At 49.4% G+C, this 20,460-nt stretch overlaps 1 protein-coding gene across 1 annotated transcript in view; it reads right to left on the reverse strand.

Annotated features, from left to right (window-relative positions):
• Positions 1-6,549: 6,549 nt before the first annotated feature.
• The window catches only part of BRSK1 (BR serine/threonine kinase 1), a 50,143-nt gene continuing 36,232 nt past the window's right edge, over positions 6,550-20,460 (reverse strand). Inside the window, 11 exon segments of the mRNA XM_030197849.1 lie at positions 6,550-6,618; positions 6,706-6,879; positions 9,268-9,383; positions 13,001-13,181; positions 13,278-13,401; positions 13,992-14,040; positions 14,141-14,690; positions 15,491-15,551; positions 16,295-16,445; positions 16,842-16,939; positions 17,116-17,280. Coding sequence (XP_030053709.1) covers positions 6,550-6,618; positions 6,706-6,879; positions 9,268-9,383; positions 13,001-13,181; positions 13,278-13,401; positions 13,992-14,040; positions 14,141-14,690; positions 15,491-15,551; positions 16,295-16,445; positions 16,842-16,939; positions 17,116-17,280 — 1,738 coding nt within the window.

Consider the following 20,460-nt stretch of genomic DNA (forward strand, 5'->3'; position numbering starts at 1 on the left):
CTCCTGTTGCTGCTATTCTTGGTCTCAATGCTGCTGTTACTCCTGCTCTTGGTTTTGGTGCTACTGTTGTTGCTGCAGCAGCTATTCTTTGTCTTGGTATTACTGCTCTTTGAACTGCTGTTGTTGTTCCTGTTGCTGCTATTCTTTGTACTGCTGCTGTTACTCCTGTTCTTGGTTTTAGTGCTGCTGCTGTTGCTGCTGCTATTCTTGGTCTCAGTATTACTGCTCTTTGTACTGCTGCTGTTACTCCTGTTGCTGCTGTTCTTGGTTTTGTTGTTGTTGCTGTTCCTGATGGTTTTGCTGTTGCTCCTGTTGCTGCTGTTCTTGGTCTTGGTGCTGCTGTTCTTGGTTTTGTTGTTACTTCTGTTACTGCTATTCTTGGTCTCAGTGCTGCTGCTCTTTGTGCTGCTGCTGTTACTCCTGTTGCTGCTGTTCTTGGTTTTGTTGTTGTTGCTGTTCCTGTTGCTCATTGTTTTGTTGTTGTTCCTGTTGCTGCTATTCTTGGTCTCAGTGCTGCTGTTCTTTGTACTGCTGCTGTTACTCCTGTTGCTGCTGTTCTTGGTTTTGTTGTTGTTGCTCCTGTTCTTGATCTTGGTGCTGCTGCTCTTGCTGCTATCCTTGGTTGTGTTGTTGCTCTTGTTTTTTATCTCACTGCTGGAAGCAGGATACTGGGCTAGATGGACCATTTGTCTAACCCAGCATGGCTATTCTTATATGGCTATTCTTATGCTCTTTGTACTACTGCTGCTGCTGTTTCTCCTGTTGTTTCTGCTCTTTGAACTGCTGATGTTGTTCTTGTTGCTTGTGTCACTGCTCTTGGTGCTACCGCTATGGCTGTTCTTACTTCTTCTGCTGCTGCTACTACCTTTGCTCTTGGTGCAGCTGGTGGTGTTGGTAGTACTGCTGCTGTTATTGCTCTGGTGGTGGTGGTGCCTGCTGCTGTCATTGTTCTGGTAATGCTGATGCTGTCATTGCTCCAGTGGTGGTGCTACTGTTGCTGTCGTTGCTCTGGTGGTGGTGGTGCTGCTGCTGCTGCTGTCATTGCTCTGGTGGTGGTGGTGGTGCTGCTGCTGCTGTTACTGCTTATAATACTACAATCATTATTCTTAGCAGTGCTACTGCTGTTGTCATTGCTCTGGTGGTGCTGCTGCTACTGCTGCTGCTGTTATTGCTCTGCTGGTGGTACTGCTGCTGCTGTTGTCATTGCTCTAGTGCTGCTGCTGCTGCTGCTGCTGTTGTTGCTGCTGCTGTCATTGCTTGTGGTGGTGGTGCTGCTGCTGCTGCTGCTGCTACTGCTCCTGTCATTGGTCTGGTGTTGCTACTGCTGCTGTTATTGCTTATAGTACTACAATCATTATTCTTAGCAGTGCTGCTGTTGTAGTCATTGCTCTGGTGGTGGTGGTGCTGCTGCTACTGCTTCTGCTGTTATTGCTCTGCTGGTGGTACTGCTGCTGCTGTTGTCATTGCTCTAGTGCTGCTGCTGCTGCTGCTGCTGTTGTTGTTGCTGCTGCTGTCATTGCTGTGGTGGTGGTGCTGCTACTGCAGCTGTCATTGCTTATGGTTCTAGAGTCATTATTCTTAGCAGTGCTGCTGCTGTTGTCATTGCTCTGCTGCTGCTGCTGCTGCTGTTGTCATTGCTTTAGTGCTGCTGCTGCTGCTGCTGCTGCTGTTGTTGCTGCTGCTGTCATTGCTTGTGGTGGTGGTCCTGCTGCTGCTGCTGCTACTGCTCCTGTCATTGGTGTGGTGTTGTTACTACTGCTGTTATTGCTTATAGTACTACAATAATTATTCTTAGCAGTGCTGCTGTTGTAGTCATTGCTCTGGTGGTGGTGCTGCTGCTGTCATTGTTCTGATGGTGGTACTGCTGCTGCTGTCATTGCTTATGGTTCTAGAGTCAGTATATTAGCAGTGCTGCTGCTGCTGCTGCTGCTATTGTTGCTGCTGCTGTCATTGCTTATGGTTCTACAGTCATTATTCTTAGCAGTGCTGCTGTTTCATGACCTTGGTACTGCTATTGTTCCTCTTGTTCCAGCTGCTGCTGCTACTGTCATTGTTCTTGCTGGTGCCACTGGTATTGCTATTGTTTTGGTACCTGTGCTTCTGAAAGGGTCCATTCTAGTCTTCCCAGGCTCCCTGTTGTGTGTTTAAGGTTGTAAGCAGCTGCCATTTTCAGCAGGTTAATCCCCCTTGCCTTTGGGGTTGTAGCTTGCATTCCTTGCAGGTTCCCCACCCCCATGCCTTTCTACAGGGTTTTAATCTCCTAAGGTTGTTCCCCCTCCCCCCAGGGTTTTTATTATTAAACTCAACAATCATGATCACTCTGACACCACCCCTCCCTGAACAATCCTGTCAATCAGTTAAGATAGCTCACCTACTATAACTACCTTAATCATTCCTTTCCTTCCTCTTTCTACCCCTATTTAACCTCTGCACAATATTAAATGTATCTGTCACCCTGTAATGACAATGTTAACAAAACTATGTAAGCCACATTGAGCCTGCAAATAGGTGGGATAATGTGGGATACAAATGCAATAAATAAATATATCTAGACTTGAAACTTTCTTAAAATTAAACTTTGGTATAGAGATACACTGGGCTATTTTAAAATTTCCCATGCCCTAACTGCTATAATTTGCCTCCTCCCCCTCCTCCCTAGGTGGCTGCCTAACTAGCTTGATGATGAAGGCCAGCTCTGGCTGTGGCTGTCAGTTGTGAACCGTGTCCTATTGTAACGTGGCACTTGGACTTTGAAAGTGCCTCCTGCTCAAAGCTGGGCAGATCAAAGATGTGAAAACTGAAAGATGAGACTTTTTGCTGCCTTTCGATAAGATAGAGAAGCAGGATGCCTTATTCCCAGAGAGCCCTGGGACACTGGGCAGAAAAGAAGAACTAGCAGGCTTTTTGTGCTGTCACTTTCTTGTTGGGGAGGGGGGAGAGGTTTGCCCGCCTGCCAGTGTAGCTCTCTAGCTGAGCTCTTTTCACTTACGGAGGAAGGCAAGGGAACACAGGCTGGGATTTAGCCCTGCCATCCCCTCCAATTGCTGTGATCCCTCGGGATCCCATATACCAAGAACTCCAGGCAGCTGTGGGGCAGGGCACAACCTTATGTATGAGTAGGGTCTTTGTTAAAGCGTTTCTTTAGTGATAAAGGTCTGACTCTCCAAATGAACTCTTTCTCTCTCCTCTTACCTATTTCAGTTACATATTCTTTGCTTACCGTGCAGTCACTGCAGAGTGGCACAAGAACATGAAGCTGTAGCTGTGGCACTTTTTTTTTTTTTCTATTGCTGTGAATTAGACAGGTAGCATTCTAGAGAGAGCATAGCCTGGTCTCATGAACCACTCATTTTGAGCATGGATTTTCCTTTACTCATACTATAAAACAACTTGTGAATGTCCAGTGCAGTTATTGATATGCTAACACATAAATCTGCAGTAAATTGAAGACTCGGTCCATATTTTCACATGGGGCTGTGCGCTAGAACTTTACTACAATTAAAAAAAGAACCTGGGGATAGTAGGCCCGGGGAGGGGGCTAAATCCATAGTAGGAGTCCAGTAGCCCCATTGAGGGACCTCTCTGGGGTGTCTGAAGTTCCTGGAATGTACCACTAGGGATCAGGTGCCTCCATTTTATAACATGGCCTCAGGACAGGAGCGAGTAGGGATCAGCCCTTGAAAAGAAGAGGGAAGGGTACCAAGGACCACCTACCAGGGCCTTTTAAGAAGGGGCAGAACATTCGAGTCACCAGGGATTTGGCCTGTCCAGGGTCTTGGGCTAAATTTAAGATAACATTTTTGCAGTGCTATTTTTTTTTAAACTCACCAAAGACCATCTTAAATCTGAGAGTAAAATGCACACTGCAGAGAAAAGTGCACTAAGAATTATTTTCTTCTCAAATGTCAGCTAATCACAAGTGTCTCCAGTCCACAGAGATAGCTTGGACTACATTCACCCCCTTCCTAACATTTTCTTCCCACGTCATCCTGGCTCAGACCAAGGTAATGGGGGTTTCACTCTTCCAGGGCTGCAATGACTCTATTGGATGGGCTGAAGTGGGGGGGGGGGGGGGGGGGACACACATTTGTGTCATCCTGGCTCTGCTAAAGGTGATGGTGGAGAGGTCACGTTTCCTGGGCTGCAATGATTCTGCTGGATGGACTGGGGGGGGGCATGTTTCTTGTGTCCTGGCTTCCTTAAAGGTGATGGTGGGGGTACCCTGGGCTACACTGCCACTGCTGGATGGGCTGGGGGATGCATTTCCTGTGTCACTCTGGCTCTACTGAAGGTGATGGTGAGGGAAGGGTTGACTCTGCTGGATGGGCTGGGTGGGGGGCACATTTCCTGTGTCATACAGTCTGTTCTAAAGGAGTAACTGCAGCTGCTGGAAAGGGTGAAAATGGGAGGTGGCAAGTTGGACTGTGGAGTGATGGGGGGGGGGGGGATGTCTATTTCTTTTCCACTTGGTTTAAAGTTTATATAGCGAGTGCCAAAGGAAGCCTCTCCAGCAGGAAATGCATTTTTATTTTCTTCTATTTGTAATTTAGTTCTTGCATGTTAGAGCAGATTTAGAAAATGAGAGAAAAGCATATGAGAGGCACAGGGAAGGAGACCGAGAGGGAATTCCAAGGCCTGAGACTGCAGATCCGGGGCAGCCTGTGTGTCTGGGAAGAAGGCAGACAACTGGAAGACAGTGAGGAGCAGGGCACGTCTGATGGGAAGAGGGCTTTAATACAGGCTTTAGCCTCAGTATGTGCACGCCAGCATGCTGTGTAGCTCACTCTGAAAATTCAACTCTTTCCTCTTCTTCATCTTCTTTTTTTTAAAGAAGGTGATTTTTAAACAGCCAGGACCACTGCTAAGTCTTCCTCTGCTAGATTGGCTCTTCAGGAGCCTCAGCTGGAAAACGTTTTACTGTGGCCCTGGATGTCAAAAATGGGAAATACATATTCAACGGCAGCGTTTTATTTTCACAGTGCGAATTACTTACGGGAGGAACGTTAAATTATAAATAAATAAATAAATAGATAGATATTAAATAATTTTAAAAATACAGAAAAAGAAAAAAAAATTCACATTCAGTAAAAGCAGCAAAAGAAAAAAAAAATACCAACTCCTAGGCCTGCAACAAGAGACAGCACTGAGGAAGAGACATGGAGAGGCTGCCTCCTCCACCACACTTACATTTAATAAAGGAGACCTTCCCTTCCCTCAGCACAGGATCACTGCACACAAGGGAGACAGCCCTTCCCAAAAGGAGGCATATGGCTAAAGTGTGAATACAGAAAGATCCAATCCAAGAGAAGGCAGGGCTCCTTTTTCACATCCTAATCCCAGTTCAAAGAAAAGGCAGGTCTCCCTTTGGAAGCAGCTACCAGACAGAAAAGGGATGCATAACCATTTTCACCTCCCTGGTTTTCTCTTGACCCCCAACCACACATTACCTCAGTCCCCAAAATAAATCCTTCCCCCTGTGCCGGCAGTGGACCAGGCAGGAAATGGTAAACGCCCCAGAAAAAAACAGAAGACTGGGAAAGAAGTTTCACTTACATGGGACAGGGGGCACTTGAGAAGCAGGTCTCCCGTTGCACACCCTGATCCCATGAGAAGCAGGTCTCCCTTTGCACACCCTGATCCCATGGGAAGTAGGTCTCCTTTTGCATGCCCCTGGCCCAAGGGAAAGGTATGTCTCCCTTTGCATATCCTGATTCCATACCATGAGTCGTTCTCCCTTTTCATACTCTGATCCCATGGGAAGCAGGCAAAGGCGTAGCCAGGTCTACTTTTGGGGGGGTCCCAAAAGTGGACTGAGGGAGTCCCTGCATTCTCTCCCCCTCCCCCTGCAATAAAATATTACCTTTGTTGGCTCTCCCGCGCATGCTCAGTTAGACCTGAACGAGAGAGCCACGAAGTGCACCTGCTGAATAAATGCTACTACAGGCGCGACTCAGGCAGGAGAGGTCTTCAGCTGGCGGGGCTTGGTATCCCTGCCAGCCAGGAAAGCACAGAGGTCCCAAGCTGAAGGTGAGCTCCCCCCCTCCCCCCGTGGCTATGCCACTGGAAGTAGGTCTCCCTTTTCATACCCTGATCCCACAGGAAGCAGGTCTCCCTTTGCACGCCCTGATCCCATACCCATGGGAAGCAGGTCTCCCTTTGCACACCCTGATCCTGTCCTGAGGGGGAAGGCAGGTACATTTTAGCCAAAATTACAGAAATAAAAAAGGACACCCTTCAAATAAATGGCTTAAAAAGGACTATAAGATGGGACACTTTTTTCCTGTCTCTTGTGACTTCTTGCTGCTGGTTCTGCGCTGTTTCCTGCTGAGGTTTCTAACATCCTTGTGGCCGAGGTTCAGTTTGATCAGCGGTTGCTGGGGTAGATTTTTTTTTCTTCATCTGTCCTGAAATATTTACAATCTTCACAGTTAGCGCCAAGGCTGTGTCCTGTCCGTGCTCTGCTTGGCGCGGCCCATGCTCCCTGCGCGGCCGGCCGGCCTCTGCTCCGCTCGCGGAGGTGCCTGCTGTTGATGGCAGCGGTAGGAAGGGTCAGGGCTGCGCTTGCATCCCGTTCGATGCTAGCACTTTTTTGTCCTTGGAGGAACCTCGACGGTGGTGGTGTGGGTGGTGGTGGTGGTGATGCTGTGGTGGGGGGGGTGGAGGCGGCGGAGGCGGCGGTGGCGGTGGTGGCGTTGGCAGCTGCTGCTCGGCACCATCTGGCTCTGGTCGGCGTGAGCTCTGGCAGGATCTGGTTGGGGTTCCCGGGGGCCGGCTCTGCTGCCCGTTCTTCTCATCTGCAGAGGAGGAGGAGAGGAGAGGGAGGGGTGGACAGAGGAGGTGGAGAAATGAAGAACTGAGTGATCATTCTGGTCTCTCGCTCTATCTTTATTCGTTTCTGTCTGTCTCTTTCCTTCCCTGTCTCTATCTCTGTGTATGTGTCTCTCACTCTGTCACCTTCTCTCTCCCAACCCACCATCTCACAGATTGAGAACTTTCCTGTTCAGAGGAGACACCCACAGACCTATTAGGCTGTTTCCCTCTCTCAGAATACCTTGTTCGTTTTCCCATCTGTCCAGGGACCACTCATGATTCTGCTTGTCCATGAATGTGTCCTATCCTTCTAGGTCACAACTCTTGAGGGTCACCCCATGAGATGACTCAGTTCCACATTCTGACAGTCTCCCGACACAGCAGTTGTGGCCCAGTTCCACCTTGCTGGTCTAGCAGAACATCAGTATCTGATTGTCTGTTGTCCGAATTAAGATCTTTCTGTGGCCACGACCCCCGGGTGGTGCAGGACAAGACATCCTACAGAGCATCTGCCCAAGACACAACTCCCAACATGGGTTGTGGGACCCTGTTTGGGGTCGTAAACCACAGTTTGGGAAGCTCTGCTTTAAAACGTTCCAGATCACCCTGAGCTCTTAGAATTTTATCGGATGACGTTTTCCTGAACAGGCTAAAGGTCCTACATGAACTCCTGGCACAGTCTGGCCACATTCTTGAGTAGGATAATTTGGGTCTGAGGAATCTGGAAAAAGATGCCCCTGGCAGATTTCATGCAATTAGCCACTAGGACAGAGTCCTCGAGCTGCTGGCTGACTCAGAAGGTGCCTCAGAAGCTCGGATTGGCCTGAATACACTGAAAGAGAAAGATCTACTGGACTTATACTAGAGGTGCAAAGGGAGCTTCATGTCCTGCTGAATCACCTCCACATATTGAGTCTACTTTCCTTTATCTCTGAAATGACAGATAACAAGGTAATGTGCCTACAAATTCCAGGCGGGAGCTGGAGTAACTTATCCTGAACCCTTGTGACTCCAAGAGCTGACTACCCAAGTTCACTGACTTTGGTGACTCTTTCTGGAAAACACGTCATCACTTCCTGAAGTTTTAGATCTAATAGTGGTCATAACAGTGAGATGAAATTACAGAGCAGACCAAGAAGAATACCCAAGGCAATTTCCAAGTTCCGGTGCTGGTCCATACCTTCTATGATCCAATTACGTTTCTAGCCAAATGACTCTCTTTCTCTCTGCTCTCACTTCCTCCTCTTGTGTGTGTGTCTCTCTCTCTCCTTCCCCTCTCCCTGTTCCTTTCCCTCTTTCTCACACTCTGTCTCTCTCTCCTCACCCCCTCTCTCTTTCCCCTTATCTCTCCCTCCCTCCCTCTCCCTCCCCCATTTCTCCCAGTCTCCCTCTCCTCCTCTCTCTCCCTCTGCTTCTCCCACTCTCTCTCCTCTTCTGTCTCTTCCTTCCTCCCTCTGTTGCTCTCTTCCCCTTCTCCCTCTCTCTTCCCCCCGTTTCTCCCACTCATTTTCTCTCACCCCTCTCTTCCTTCCTGTTTCTCCCTTGTCCCTCCCTCCCTCTCTCTCTCCCTCTCCTAGGGTTACCATTCGTCCGGATTTCCCCGGACATGTCCTCTTTTTGACGGCATGTCCGGGGCGTCCGGCGGGTTTTGCCCGCACGCATGTTTGTCCAGATTTCTGGACAAACGTGCGTGCGGGAGGGCGTGCGTGCGGTTGCATGATCCATCGGCGCAGTGGCTCTCCCCTCCCCTTCCTTACCATCTTCCCTGGTGGTCTAATGACGTCTTTGAGGCAGGAAAGAGCCCCCTCTTTCCTGCCCGGAGCGCTGCCTTGCCCATCCTCCTTCTCGGTCTCGGCTGGGGATTCAAAATGGCCGCCGAGAGTTGAAGTCCCGCCAGGCCGCTTCAACTCTCAGTGGCCATTTTGAATCCCCAGCCGAGACCGAGAAGGATGTAGGCAAGGGCAGGCAGCGCTCCCAGCAGGAAAGAGGGGGCTCTTTCCTGCCCCGAAGACGTCACTAGACCACCAGGGAAGATGGTAAGGAAGGGGAGGGGAGCATGTGATGGGGGAGGGGAGTATGTGATGGGGGGTGTGGGGGAGGGGACTATGTGACGGGGAAGGGGAAAGGGGGCGGAATGAGGATATGAAAGGGGCGTGGCAGTGGGCGTGGCGGGGGCGTGGCGTGTGTCCTCTTTTTCAGAGGACACAAAATGGTAACCCTACCCTCTCCCCCCCTCTGTATCACTCTGTCCCTCTGTTTCTCCCACTCTCTCTCTCCCTCCCTCTCCCCCTCTCTATCACTCTGTCCCTCTGTTTCTCCCACTCTCTCTCTCCTCCCTGTCTTTCCCTCCCTCCCTCTCTCTCTCTCTGTCCATTTCTCCCACTTTCTCTCTCTCCTCTCCCTCTGTCTCCCTCTTCTTTTCCCTCTCCCGTCCCTCCCCCCCTCTCTTTCTCCCACTCTCTCTGTCTCTTCCTCTCCCTTACCTGCCAGGGCTTGCACTGAGGGCTGGTCATGTGTGCTCAAGAGCTGAGCTTGAATTGTTTCCACCACTCTTTTAAACCTGCGGCTGGGACCTGGGGAAGAAGAGATTGGACAGAAACAGCAGAGATCAGTAAACATTACATGATGTTCATACTCTAGTCCAAGTGGCTGTCTAGCACAATAAATGATGGCAGAGGACCAGTCTGCCCAGCATATAAAGTGCTGCAGACATTCCAACATGAAATTACTCCCTACTGCCTTCACAGACAGAATCTGTAGTAATAATGCCTTTATCACCTCTGGCTATCTCCCACTTTCCTCCAGCACAAGTACATATATATAGAAAAACCAAGATAGAATAAATCAAGTGTACATTTTATTTATGTATCTTTGTTTTCTACAAATGTATTTATTTGTTTACATGTTTTTTAATGTTATTTGTATTTGGTTTTATTTATACGATGTATTTTGATCTTTATGTTCGATTCCCACTACAGCTCCTTGTGCCTGAATATATGTAAACCGCTTTGAATGTAGTTGCAAAAACCTCAGAAAGGCGGTATATCAAGTCCCATTTCCCTTTCCCTTATTTTTGTCTTATGATGTAGAACGTCTGTTGATGAGGGCGTGTGCCAACACATAACTGTGTAGGGTTTTACTTGTTTTTTGCTTGTTTTTAAATAAATATTTAAGGTATATGATAGCCGGTGTACTATCCTCACAGGTTAAAACAGCCCACATAGTTTGTAACTACACAGGCTCTCTCAAAATGTAAAAAAGGCCCGTTTCTGACAGAAATGAAACGGGCGCTAGCAAGGTATTCCTCGCAGTTGCAGCTTGGCCTCCAGCCTCCCTCCTTGTCATGTGAATTACAGAGCCCCCTCCCGGTTGTCGGAGTTGCATGCTCCCCTGGTCTCGGAGTTGTTGCTGACCCTCCCTCGTTCTCTGTCGTCTGAGTTGCAGGACGCCGTCTGTGTCCTCTGAGTTCAAGGGCCAGCCCCTGGTCATTGGCTGCCTCGCTGTCCTCCTTTACATGCGAGGGCAGAGCAATGGGAATAGTGTTAGAAACCAAGCCATGCAGACATATAATGTTGGAGGTGGAAAATATTATATAGGATTGTTGAAAAGAGAAAGAGGACGACGAAATAATAAAATGTTTAATAGAAATATAATGTTTGTTTATATTTGCAAGATTTCTTTATAAACAATATTTTTTGTGAAAACTTTGTTACAAAGAGGGAAAAGCTTTCCTTGTTCAGGACCATCTATGACTTTTACCATTGCATCACAAGATGTTCGAACTCGTGAAAAAGCCACAGATAGAGTGTGAGAGAGAGTGAAAAAGTGTATCTTTGAGAGAGAGTGTGTATGTGAGACAGTGTGTGTGTGAGACAGAGTTGGTGTGTAAGAATTACACTGTGTGCGAGTGTGTATGTGAGACAGAGAGATAGTGTGTTAGAGACAGATACAGTGTGTGTGAGAGACAGAGAGAGTGTGTGTGAGAGAGACAGAGTGAGACAGTATGTGCGAGTATGTGAGAGACTGAGTGTATGAGACGGAGACTGACTGTATGAAAGATAGAGAGTGAATGTGTGAGAGACAGAGTGTGTGACAGTGATTGAGAGAAAGAGTGTGAGAGTGTGTGAGACAGAGAGAGATTGTGTGCGACTGTGTGTGAGACAGTGAGTGTGTGAGACAGAGTGAGAGTCTGAGAGTGTGTGAGAGTGAGTGATATAAGTGTGTGTGTGAGAGACAGAGAAAGAGTGTGAGAGACAGACACTGTGAAAGGCAGCAGGGCCCCCCTTCCGGCCGAGGTGCAGGCACCCCTCCCTCTGTGTCAGCACTCCCCCCCCACCTATTGTCTCTGGACCCCGTTCCCCCCCCCCCCAACATCTTGTGCCAGGACCCCCTCCCCCCATGTGGTCTCTGGACCCCCTCCTCCCTGTATCAGGTCTCAGGACCCCCCTCCCCCATTTTGGTCTCTGGACCCCTCCCCCTCTCTGATCTGAACCCCCCTCCCCCCCCTCTGGTCTCTGGACTCCATCCCCTGTGGTCTCAGGACACCCCCTCCCCCTCCCCCGCTGTCTGTTCTCAGGACCCCCTCCAGTCTCAGGACCCCCCTCCTCTCTGTGGTTTCAGGACCCCCACCCTCCCTCCTTTGTGGTCTCAGGACCCCCCCTCCTCTCAGGTCTCAGGACCCCCCTTCCCCTCCCCTCTCGTCTCAGGACCCCCCTCCCCCCTGCTTTCCGGTCTCTGGACCCCACCTCTAGTCTCAGAACCCCCCTCCTGCTCCTCTCAGGTCTCAGGACCCCCCCTCTCCTCTCAGGTTTCAGGACGCCCCTTCCCCCTCCTCTCTGGTCTCAGGACCCCCATCCCCACCTCCCCTGTTGTTTCAGGACCCCCCTTCCCTCCCCCCCTCGTTTCAGGACCCCCTCCCCCCTCCTCTCATTTCAGGACCCGCCTCCCCCCTCCTCTCTTGTTTCAGGACCCCTCCTCTGTCGTCTCAGGACCCCCACCCCGCAGCTCCCTCCCTCTCTGTCTGTGGACTCCGACTGCAAGCAGGACATGTGCTGCTGCCCCTTGCCTTCGTTAATACCTCCTGCAGCGCCAGCAAGAGTGAAGGGGAGCACGCACGAACGCCGCTTCACAGTGCCTTCACTTTCGCTTCTGTTTCTGCTCTTCCTCTGGTTTCCTCAAACAGGAAATGATGGCGGGACCAGAGGAACAGCTGAAACAGAAAGAAAGCAAAGGCAGTGAGAAGCAGCGTCCGTGCGTGCTGGACTTCAGCATTGCTGGCAGAGCAGGAGGCAAAACGTTTTCATCGGAGGAGGGGGGCGCGGAACGGAGGAGGAGCGTGGAGCAGGAGGTAAAACGTTTTCATCGGAGGAGAGAGGGGGCGCGGAATGGAAGAGAGGGGGCGTGGTACTCGTACGGAAGTGGGGCCGTCGGACTGCAGTGGGCCTGGAACTCGGACGCCGAGCAGGAGGTAAAACGTTTTCTTTGGAGGAGAGGGGGGGGCCACGGAACGAAGGAGAGGGGGGTGTGGTACTCGTATGGGAGTGGGGCCGTTGGATTGCAGTGGGCCTGGAACTCGGACGCGGAGCAAGAGGTAAAACGTTTTAATCAGAGGAAAGGGGGGGCGTGGTACTCGTACAGGAGTGGGCCCGTTGGACTGCAGTGGGCCCAGAATTCGGACGACGGGAATGGAAGGAGGGAGGGAGGTTGAGGATCATGGAACTCGAGGTGGCATTTGGTTTCTCACCTCCAGTGGCTGCTGCTGGGTTCCCTTCTCTCTCACTTCCCATTGGTCCGCCCTGTGACGTCATCCCCAGAGCGGACCAATAGGAACTCGGTTACGAACCCAGGCAGCCAGACGGAGGTGCAAATTATTACATAGGATATCCCACATTAGCCCGAGTAGAACTTGGGTTCAATGTGGCTTATGTGACAATTAGAAAAACATGAACATGTTCAGAATATATTAACAGAAAGTAAAATACATCATATAATGTTAGACCAGTAAAACTTGAGTTAGGAACAAATGTAATTAAATACTGAGGGCTTCTTGTACAACGTTCCTTTCCTCTTCTTCCCTCTTGACAAGCTTTGATACAATGCAGCTTTGATATATGCGCCTCGGAAGTGGCTGTTGGATCTATGAACTGGGTTGTTCTCTATATTAAGCTGGCTGTTGCTAGCCCAAGCTGACCTGATATTAGTGTGAAGGTCACAGAATAGATCCCGTTCTCCTTCTGCGCCTCTGCCCCCTCTGAGTAGCTGATGTCCACCTGGAACTTGATAGGTTTCTGGAAGACAGATGGCCCGCCCGAAGACTTGTACTCTGCTCGGAAGCTGGTTTGTGAGACCACGCTGTGGCTCAAGCTTGGGATCTGCCGGAACACACAGGAGCATTCAGACTCTGTTGGGTGGGATCCGGTTCCCGTTCCCCCTACCCAACCTGTCAACCTCCCAGCCCAGATACTCACAGACAGGAAAGCATGGACAATGTCCGCCTTAATGGAACTCAAAGGCTTGTCTTTGATCACTACGAAAATCTGTTCCTCTTTATCTAAGTTAATGAAATTCCCAAACCAGGACTTTTTGGCAAGCCTGAAAGACAGAAAGAAGGTAAAGGAGCAGAGCCGGTGCAAGAGTGTTGGGTGCCGTATTTTCAGACCTTTAATCTGCCCCTCCCGCAAAATATCGACCGTAACTTGTAATGAGTGTAATTTCCAATGGGCGTTTTTGAAAACTGCCCACAATTCATGCAAGTAAGAGCTATACATCGACGGTTCTTGGAGTTTGTTTGGCCGTCAGGACCTATTGTGGTGCTTTGACTACTGCTGCTCTTTGCTGTCTTCCCCCCCCCCCCCCCCAAGCTGTTGCCCTAGGTGATTGCCTAGTTTTGCCTAATAGGTGATGCGGCCCTGTGAAGGAGACAGCATGGAGGACACTCCCTCCAGGGCTGGAATAGTGAGGCATCCTCTGGGGTAGAGTTTTAAGTCCTGCCCTCCCCAACTTCTGCAAGGAGATTCAATTGAGTCACTCTTAAGTCTACTAATGAATGAGCAGTATACAACCTCAAGGGCAGTAAAAGTGATGGTCTTCCCCCAGGGTTTGACATAGGGCAAGAATTCTGAGAGCATCATCCTGGTGCCAGCTCCCTTCCCCCCAACTGCAAGTACCAGATGACTACTCACTCAGGAGAGGATTCAGGTGTCAGGCTGGACATTTCCTCAGGGGTAGGAACTAGAAGGATAGAAAGACATAATTAAAACAGATCTCACCCCTTCCCTGACAAAGACAGACTCAGACAGATGGGGAGGGGAGTAAAGGTTTCAGGGCTGACCTTGCAGTTTCCGACGGTGGAAGCGAGGCGACCCAAGAAAGCTGTTCTTGATAGAGTTGAGACGCGTCTTCCAGGCCATGCCTCCGATGCCGGGGCTGGTGGGTGGAGTACCTCCGGGGGTTCCTGTTGGGCTGTCCTTGGGCGTGTGCACCGGGGTTCCCAGCGGGGTAGGGAGGGGGCTACCTCGGGGGGAAGGATGGGGAGTCACCTGTGTCAGAGGGACAGATTTGGTGGTGGATTTAGTACCAGGGAAGAACCGAGCAGGGAATGAGGTGGGGGAAAAGAAGGGAGGGGAGAGGGGAGAACGACGAGGTGGAGATGAGGAGGGCTCATGCTGGGGGGAGCAGGAGGAGGAGGTGACAGAGGTGGGCATAGGGAAAGGGTTTGACTTGATGCTCTGCAGGGGCTTCTCTCCCAGGCTGGGTTTGGCCGGCAGCGTTTGGGTCTTCGGGTCAGCCTGACGCGGCGTGGCTTTGGACTGCCAGATGGCACGAGGGTCCTCCCCTTCGGTGGGCTCCAGCGGTGCAGGGGAAAACGTGAAAACTGGGCTCTGGCAAAGGGGGAGGTGACAGAAAATGGGCCTGTGGGCATTGAGGTTTGACATGAAATGGCAGAATGGTACAGCATGATACAGGCGGGGGCCTCAACTCACTCTCCTCTGCGAACAGGCACAACTGCATCCTCTCCCTTCACCCCCCCACCTCCCCAAATCAACCATAGACCAACCCAAGGCTGAAATACTGAAGAACCGCTGGCACAACATCTCCATGAGACGTCCTATTCCCTGAGTCCCGTAAAGTGGGTGCATACTACTACAGAGAATACAGTCCTCTTGGGAGGGTGGTCGAGACTCCTAGAGATTACAGGAAGATGCCATTCTTTATTCCAGCTCTCTACTGCCTCCTCCTGTCCCATCCTCTGGGTTTAATTAGTCTCAAGCCTTGAGCCCACTGTCTACTAAAGCCTGTGGACTGGACCTCAGCACTGGCTGTTGATATATAACACAAATATAATTTAATTAATTTAATTTAACCATTTATATGCTCCCTTTACCCCAAAGGGTTTTAAGGTGGGGAACATCAAACACATTTTTGTTAATGTGAAATAATAAAACATTATATGAAAAAAACATAAAAGACAGACACACTTCAAAAAATTGGAAGTGAACAAGAGGGGCTGATGCACCAGAGGGATGCTTTGATTCTTCGGCTGTCCCTCACCTCCCTATCTCCCCCTTCCCTGACTCCCCTTTGATTTTCATTCAGCATCTTTCTAACAGGGTTGATGACTGTCCTGAGTTAGACGGGATGGGGAAAATCGAATTGAAGCCATATCCAGGCATATACTTACCCTGGGGCTGCTGAGGGGGCTGGAAGAGAGGCCTGTGGAGGCACCACTGACAGATCGTGACCTGAGGTAGACAGGACAGAAGGACACTGGTCACAGGTTATGTCTGAAGACTCACTAGAGAATGACACGGGGATGGGGAACTGCAGTAACCGCGGGGATGGGGATGGGGATGGGGCGGGGATGGGGACAAACTTTGTCCCCGTGTCATTTTCTAGTTGGAAGGGCAGAGGGTGGTGGTGGGAAGGAGGGTTTATTATAGCTGCTCATTGTTATTACTGTTTTTTATTTGTAATTTATACACAACAGTCGCACAGTATATTGTTCCTTTTTATACTTTAATAAGATTTAAATATAAAATCATAAGTGTTCAAGGCTTCTGTAAATGAGGACAGAGCCCACGGGGATGGGACGGGGACAGAACCTGCGGGGACAGGACGGGGATGGAGACAGGACCTGCGGGGATGAGGTGAGGATGGAGACAGGTCCCACGAGGATGGGGTGGGGTTGGAGACAGAACCCACGGGGATGGGGACAAACTTTGTCCCCGTGTCATTCTCTAGGACTCTCAGGCAGGATCCTGTGAATTTGGTGGCTCAGCAATTAAAACTCATGACAACTTCCTACACATGTATCACACAGTGCATCTAGAAGAAATACTAGGTTACCTTGTATGATTCAGTTCTGTGGTTGTGGTTTTTGAGATATGAATGTATGTTTTCTAGCACTCTTTGATACTGCAGACTAACATATCCACATGGGATGGGCGAAGATGAGGAAGGCGCATGGGAGAGAGGCTGGACTCACCTCTGACTGTGCTGGGCCATCTCTATAGCCCGCCGGGCAGGCACGGGAGACCCTCCGTCTGTCACACTTAGGACCTCCATGGACTTCCTTTCAGGCCGGCGCTTCCCATGACGGTTCAGCATTGGCGAGTCGACACGTTTCCGTGGAGGGTCTGGATAAAAGAGAGAGAACTGCAGTGACAAATCTCCCAATATGGTGGCATCTTTCTCTAATTCTAGATGATCTCCTGAGCTCCTTCCCAGCCCCATCTTTCCAAGATTCTAGATGATCCCCTGAAGTTCTTCCCAGTCCCACCTTTCTTTGATTCTAGATGATCTCCTGAGCTCCTTCCCAGCCCCATCTTTCCAAGATTCTAGATGATCCCCTGAAGTTCTTCCAAGTCCCACCTTTCTTTGATTCTAGATGATCTCCTGAGCTCCTTCCCAGCCCCATCTTTCCAAGATTCTAGATGATCTCCTGAGCTCCTTCCCAGCCCCATCTTTCTCTGATTCTAAATGTTCCCCTGAGGAATCTTGCCAGACTTTCTGAGGTTAGGGGTTGCTGTTACCAATGTCATTTCTTGGGGGCAGATCTTCATCCTCACAGCTGGGATATCGCTCTTTACGGTCCAGAAGCAAGTAATAAATCATCTTCTCCTGATTCTCCCTGGAAGAGAGAGATTGCTAAGGATGGAAAAAGAGACAGCAGGAAGACCCGGTGGAGTGGGGTGGGGGGAACATAGAAGCAGCACTAAGACCACTCCTCTGCCAGCCCACAAACCAGTTCCTATTCACGAGACCCCCCCCCCCCCCCCCCCAGTTCTATCCTTCCCTGGCACTCACTCCTCATTCTGCAGTTCAAGTTTCAGCCGCGTTTTGTCTCTGAAGCAGCCCAGAGAGTGCATGCTGTCAAGCACATCGGGGTCAAACTCGCTGACAGAGTGGATCCTGCCAATCGCCACCTTCCGCGGGCTGGGTTGTTCTGGCTCTGGCTCATTCTTACCCCCCCTGAAATTACAACAAAAGGAATGGCAACGTGCAGTGAATGATCTCATTCCACCCAGTGATACCCAGACCACTCAATTTTTAAACTACTCAGCTTTGGGCTCGAGGATTTTAATTTCAACAACTTCAGAAGAAAAGGGGAGGATGTGTGAACTTGGCAAGAGAACCCGAATAAACATTCCCATTGCTTTTTTGTTTTTGCATAATAGCTTGGTTGCACACACTTTTATGTTCCAGAATTCGTATAGAATAAAACCATCATCAGGCACAGGTGTTGACACTGCACTGATCACAAGCAAGTGCTTCAATCCAGCACTGTGGATTCCTGATTCTTATCTTATTTATTTATTTAGATTTTGCTCACACCTTTTTCATTAGTAGCTCAAGGTGAGTTACATTCAGGTACTCTGGATATTTCTCTGTCCCAGGAGGACTCACAATCTAAGTTTGTACCTGAGGCAATGGAGGGTTAAGTGACTTGCCCAAGATCACAAGGAGCAGCAGTGGGATTTGAACCGGCCACCTCTGGATTGCAAGACCCAGTGGCGTTACTAGGGGGGGAGGGCGGTGGGTGCGGTCCGCCCCAGGTGCGGTCCGCTAGGGGTAGTGTCATGCGCCTGTCGGCGCCGCTCGTTCCGTGCTCCCTCTGCCCCGGAACAGGTTACTTCCTGTTCCGGGGCAGAGGGAGCATGGAACGAGCGACGCCGACAGGCACGTGGCACCCCCCCCCCCCCCCAGCAGGTAAAATTGCACCCAGGAAGGAGTGTCACTTCGCCGGGGGGGGGGGGGAGGTGTCGTTTTGCTGGGGGGGGGGGGGAGAAGGTATCGTTTTGCCGGGCGGGCCACTGCACCCGGGGGGGTGCGCATCGCCGATCCGCCCCGGGTGTCAGCCACCCTAGGAACGCCACTGGCAAGACCGGTGCTCTAACCACTAAGCCACTCCTCCACTCTTCTAAATCTGCTCTTTCTGCATGCATGCATTCCTATCCTTAGCCTGTAGAGATCCTGCCTCAGAGGGAAAGAGAAGGGTCCCCATCCTCTCTGACTCGAATCTGGTCATTGATAGGAACAGACCCTACCAGCAAATAGAACTGTCTGGCTATCTGAATTTAACCCTTTAGTATCCAATGTTCCCATAATAAGCCATATGGGAACACATTGATGGGGACACTGGACACTAAAGTTTAATATGTTTTTATCAGTCTGTACCAAAGCCATTGCATGGTGCACCGCTGAAACCCAGGACTGAACATCACTGGATCTATTTCCACAAGACTAAGTCTGTGGGGACCTTCTCGGCACTAGTTTTAGCCAGTAACCACTAGGAAACAGAACTTCTTCCCTGTCAGTTTTAGAAAGGGTGAATCTGAGTCCTTGGAAACTGTATGCAAACTAAGGAGATAGACATGGGGAAGCCACTGCTTGCCCTGGGATTGGTAGCATGTAATGTTGCTACTATTTGGGTTTCTGCCAGGTACAGGTGACCCAGATTGGCCACTGTCGGAAGCAGGATACTGGGCTGGATGGACCATTGGTCTGACCCAGTATGGTTAAGGTTATTCTTGTGTTCTTATGAGCTTTTCTTACTCTTGGGTCAGTGCCTTAGCACAATAAAAGAAGCTAGCATGTCCTTGTTTCAGCGATAACTGTAAGTCTCCTTTGCAGGGGTTCTGTACTTCTCCCTCAAGTGCTTGAACTGCTATGGATTTACAACCTGCCTCACTGACACAGACTACCCAATAATTACTGTGGATTCTTTTGGATTCGTATCAAGTAAATAAGACCTTTATTAGAGGAACTAAATTCTACAATGATTAAGGTATATACAACGGTTAGCACATATATTTATTTATTGCATTTTTATCCCACATTTTCCCACCTTTTTGCAGGCTCAATGTGGCTTACAATACATCATGAGTTGTGGAAATCTGTCTGAAAAAATACATTTAGTATAGCAAAAGGATCTAAGGGTAAGGTGATAATAATAAAACATGATAATATCTTAGCAAGTAATAGAGTAGGACAGTTCTGGTTCCATGATTAGCTAAACAATCATTACATCACTGGTCTCTACATCTAAGCAACTGAACTGCCCCCCCCCCCCCCCCAGCTGATGTTACGAGTCTGGATGATGTAAGGACCAGTGATGTTGTATGTATAGTGTATGTATTGCTTCTTTTCCTGGTCTCTTTGCATTGCTTAGATGTAGAGACCAGTGATGTAATGATTGTTTAGCTAACCATTGTGTGTATAGAGCTAATCATTGTATATACCTTAATCATTGTAGAATTTAGCTCCTCTAATAAAGGTCTTATTTACTTGATACGAATCCAAAAGAATCCACAGTAATTATTGGGTAGTCTGTGTCAGTGAGGCAGGCTTAAATCCATAGCAGTTCAGTGCTGTATCTACAGAGACTTCTATTTTCAGTCTTACTCTGCCATCTAGTAAACCTTTACTCAATAGCACAGAGCAAATAGACACCTGGTGGCCAGCAGTGGAATAACAGCCAACATAGTAACAGTAAGTGACGGTAGATAAAGACCTGCACGCTCCATCCAGTCTGCCCAACTGTCATATTCATTATCGATTCATAATTAAATCAGCAATGAACATGATATTATATACTTGATCATGGTCTTTCTTTGGTGTTTCTGGGACACAGACCGTAGAAGTCCGCCCGGCTCTGTCATTATGTTTCAACGACTGGAGTTGCTGTCAAAGCCCACTCTAGCCTATCCGAATCTGTCTTGTCATTTGCCAGAAATAGACTGTAAAATTCAGCCCGGCACTGTCCTCACACATTACAAATTACTGGAGTTTCCGTCGAAGCCCTCTCCAGCCCATCCTAAACTGGATTGCCATATGCGGGACCCAGATTATACAAGTCTCCCAAGCATCGGCCTTAGTTTTTACAGCCAGAGTCGCCGTCTAAGCACCACTTGATATGCAAACACATATGCAACCAGCATCTTGTTTCCAACAGTGGCCAATCCAGGTCTCAAATACCTGGCAAGATCCCAAAAAAGTACAAAACATTTTAAACTGCTTATCCCAGAAATAGTGGATTTTCCCCAAGTCCAATTTAATAACAGTATATGGACTATTCCTTTAGGAAGCCGTCCAAACCTTTTTTAATTAGAGATCCTCTGTGTTCATCCAATGCCTTTTTGAATTCCGCCA

The sequence above is a fragment of the Microcaecilia unicolor genome, chromosome 3 (genome assembly GCF_901765095.1).
Source record: "Microcaecilia unicolor chromosome 3, aMicUni1.1, whole genome shotgun sequence".
NCBI lineage: Eukaryota > Metazoa > Chordata > Amphibia > Gymnophiona > Siphonopidae > Microcaecilia > Microcaecilia unicolor.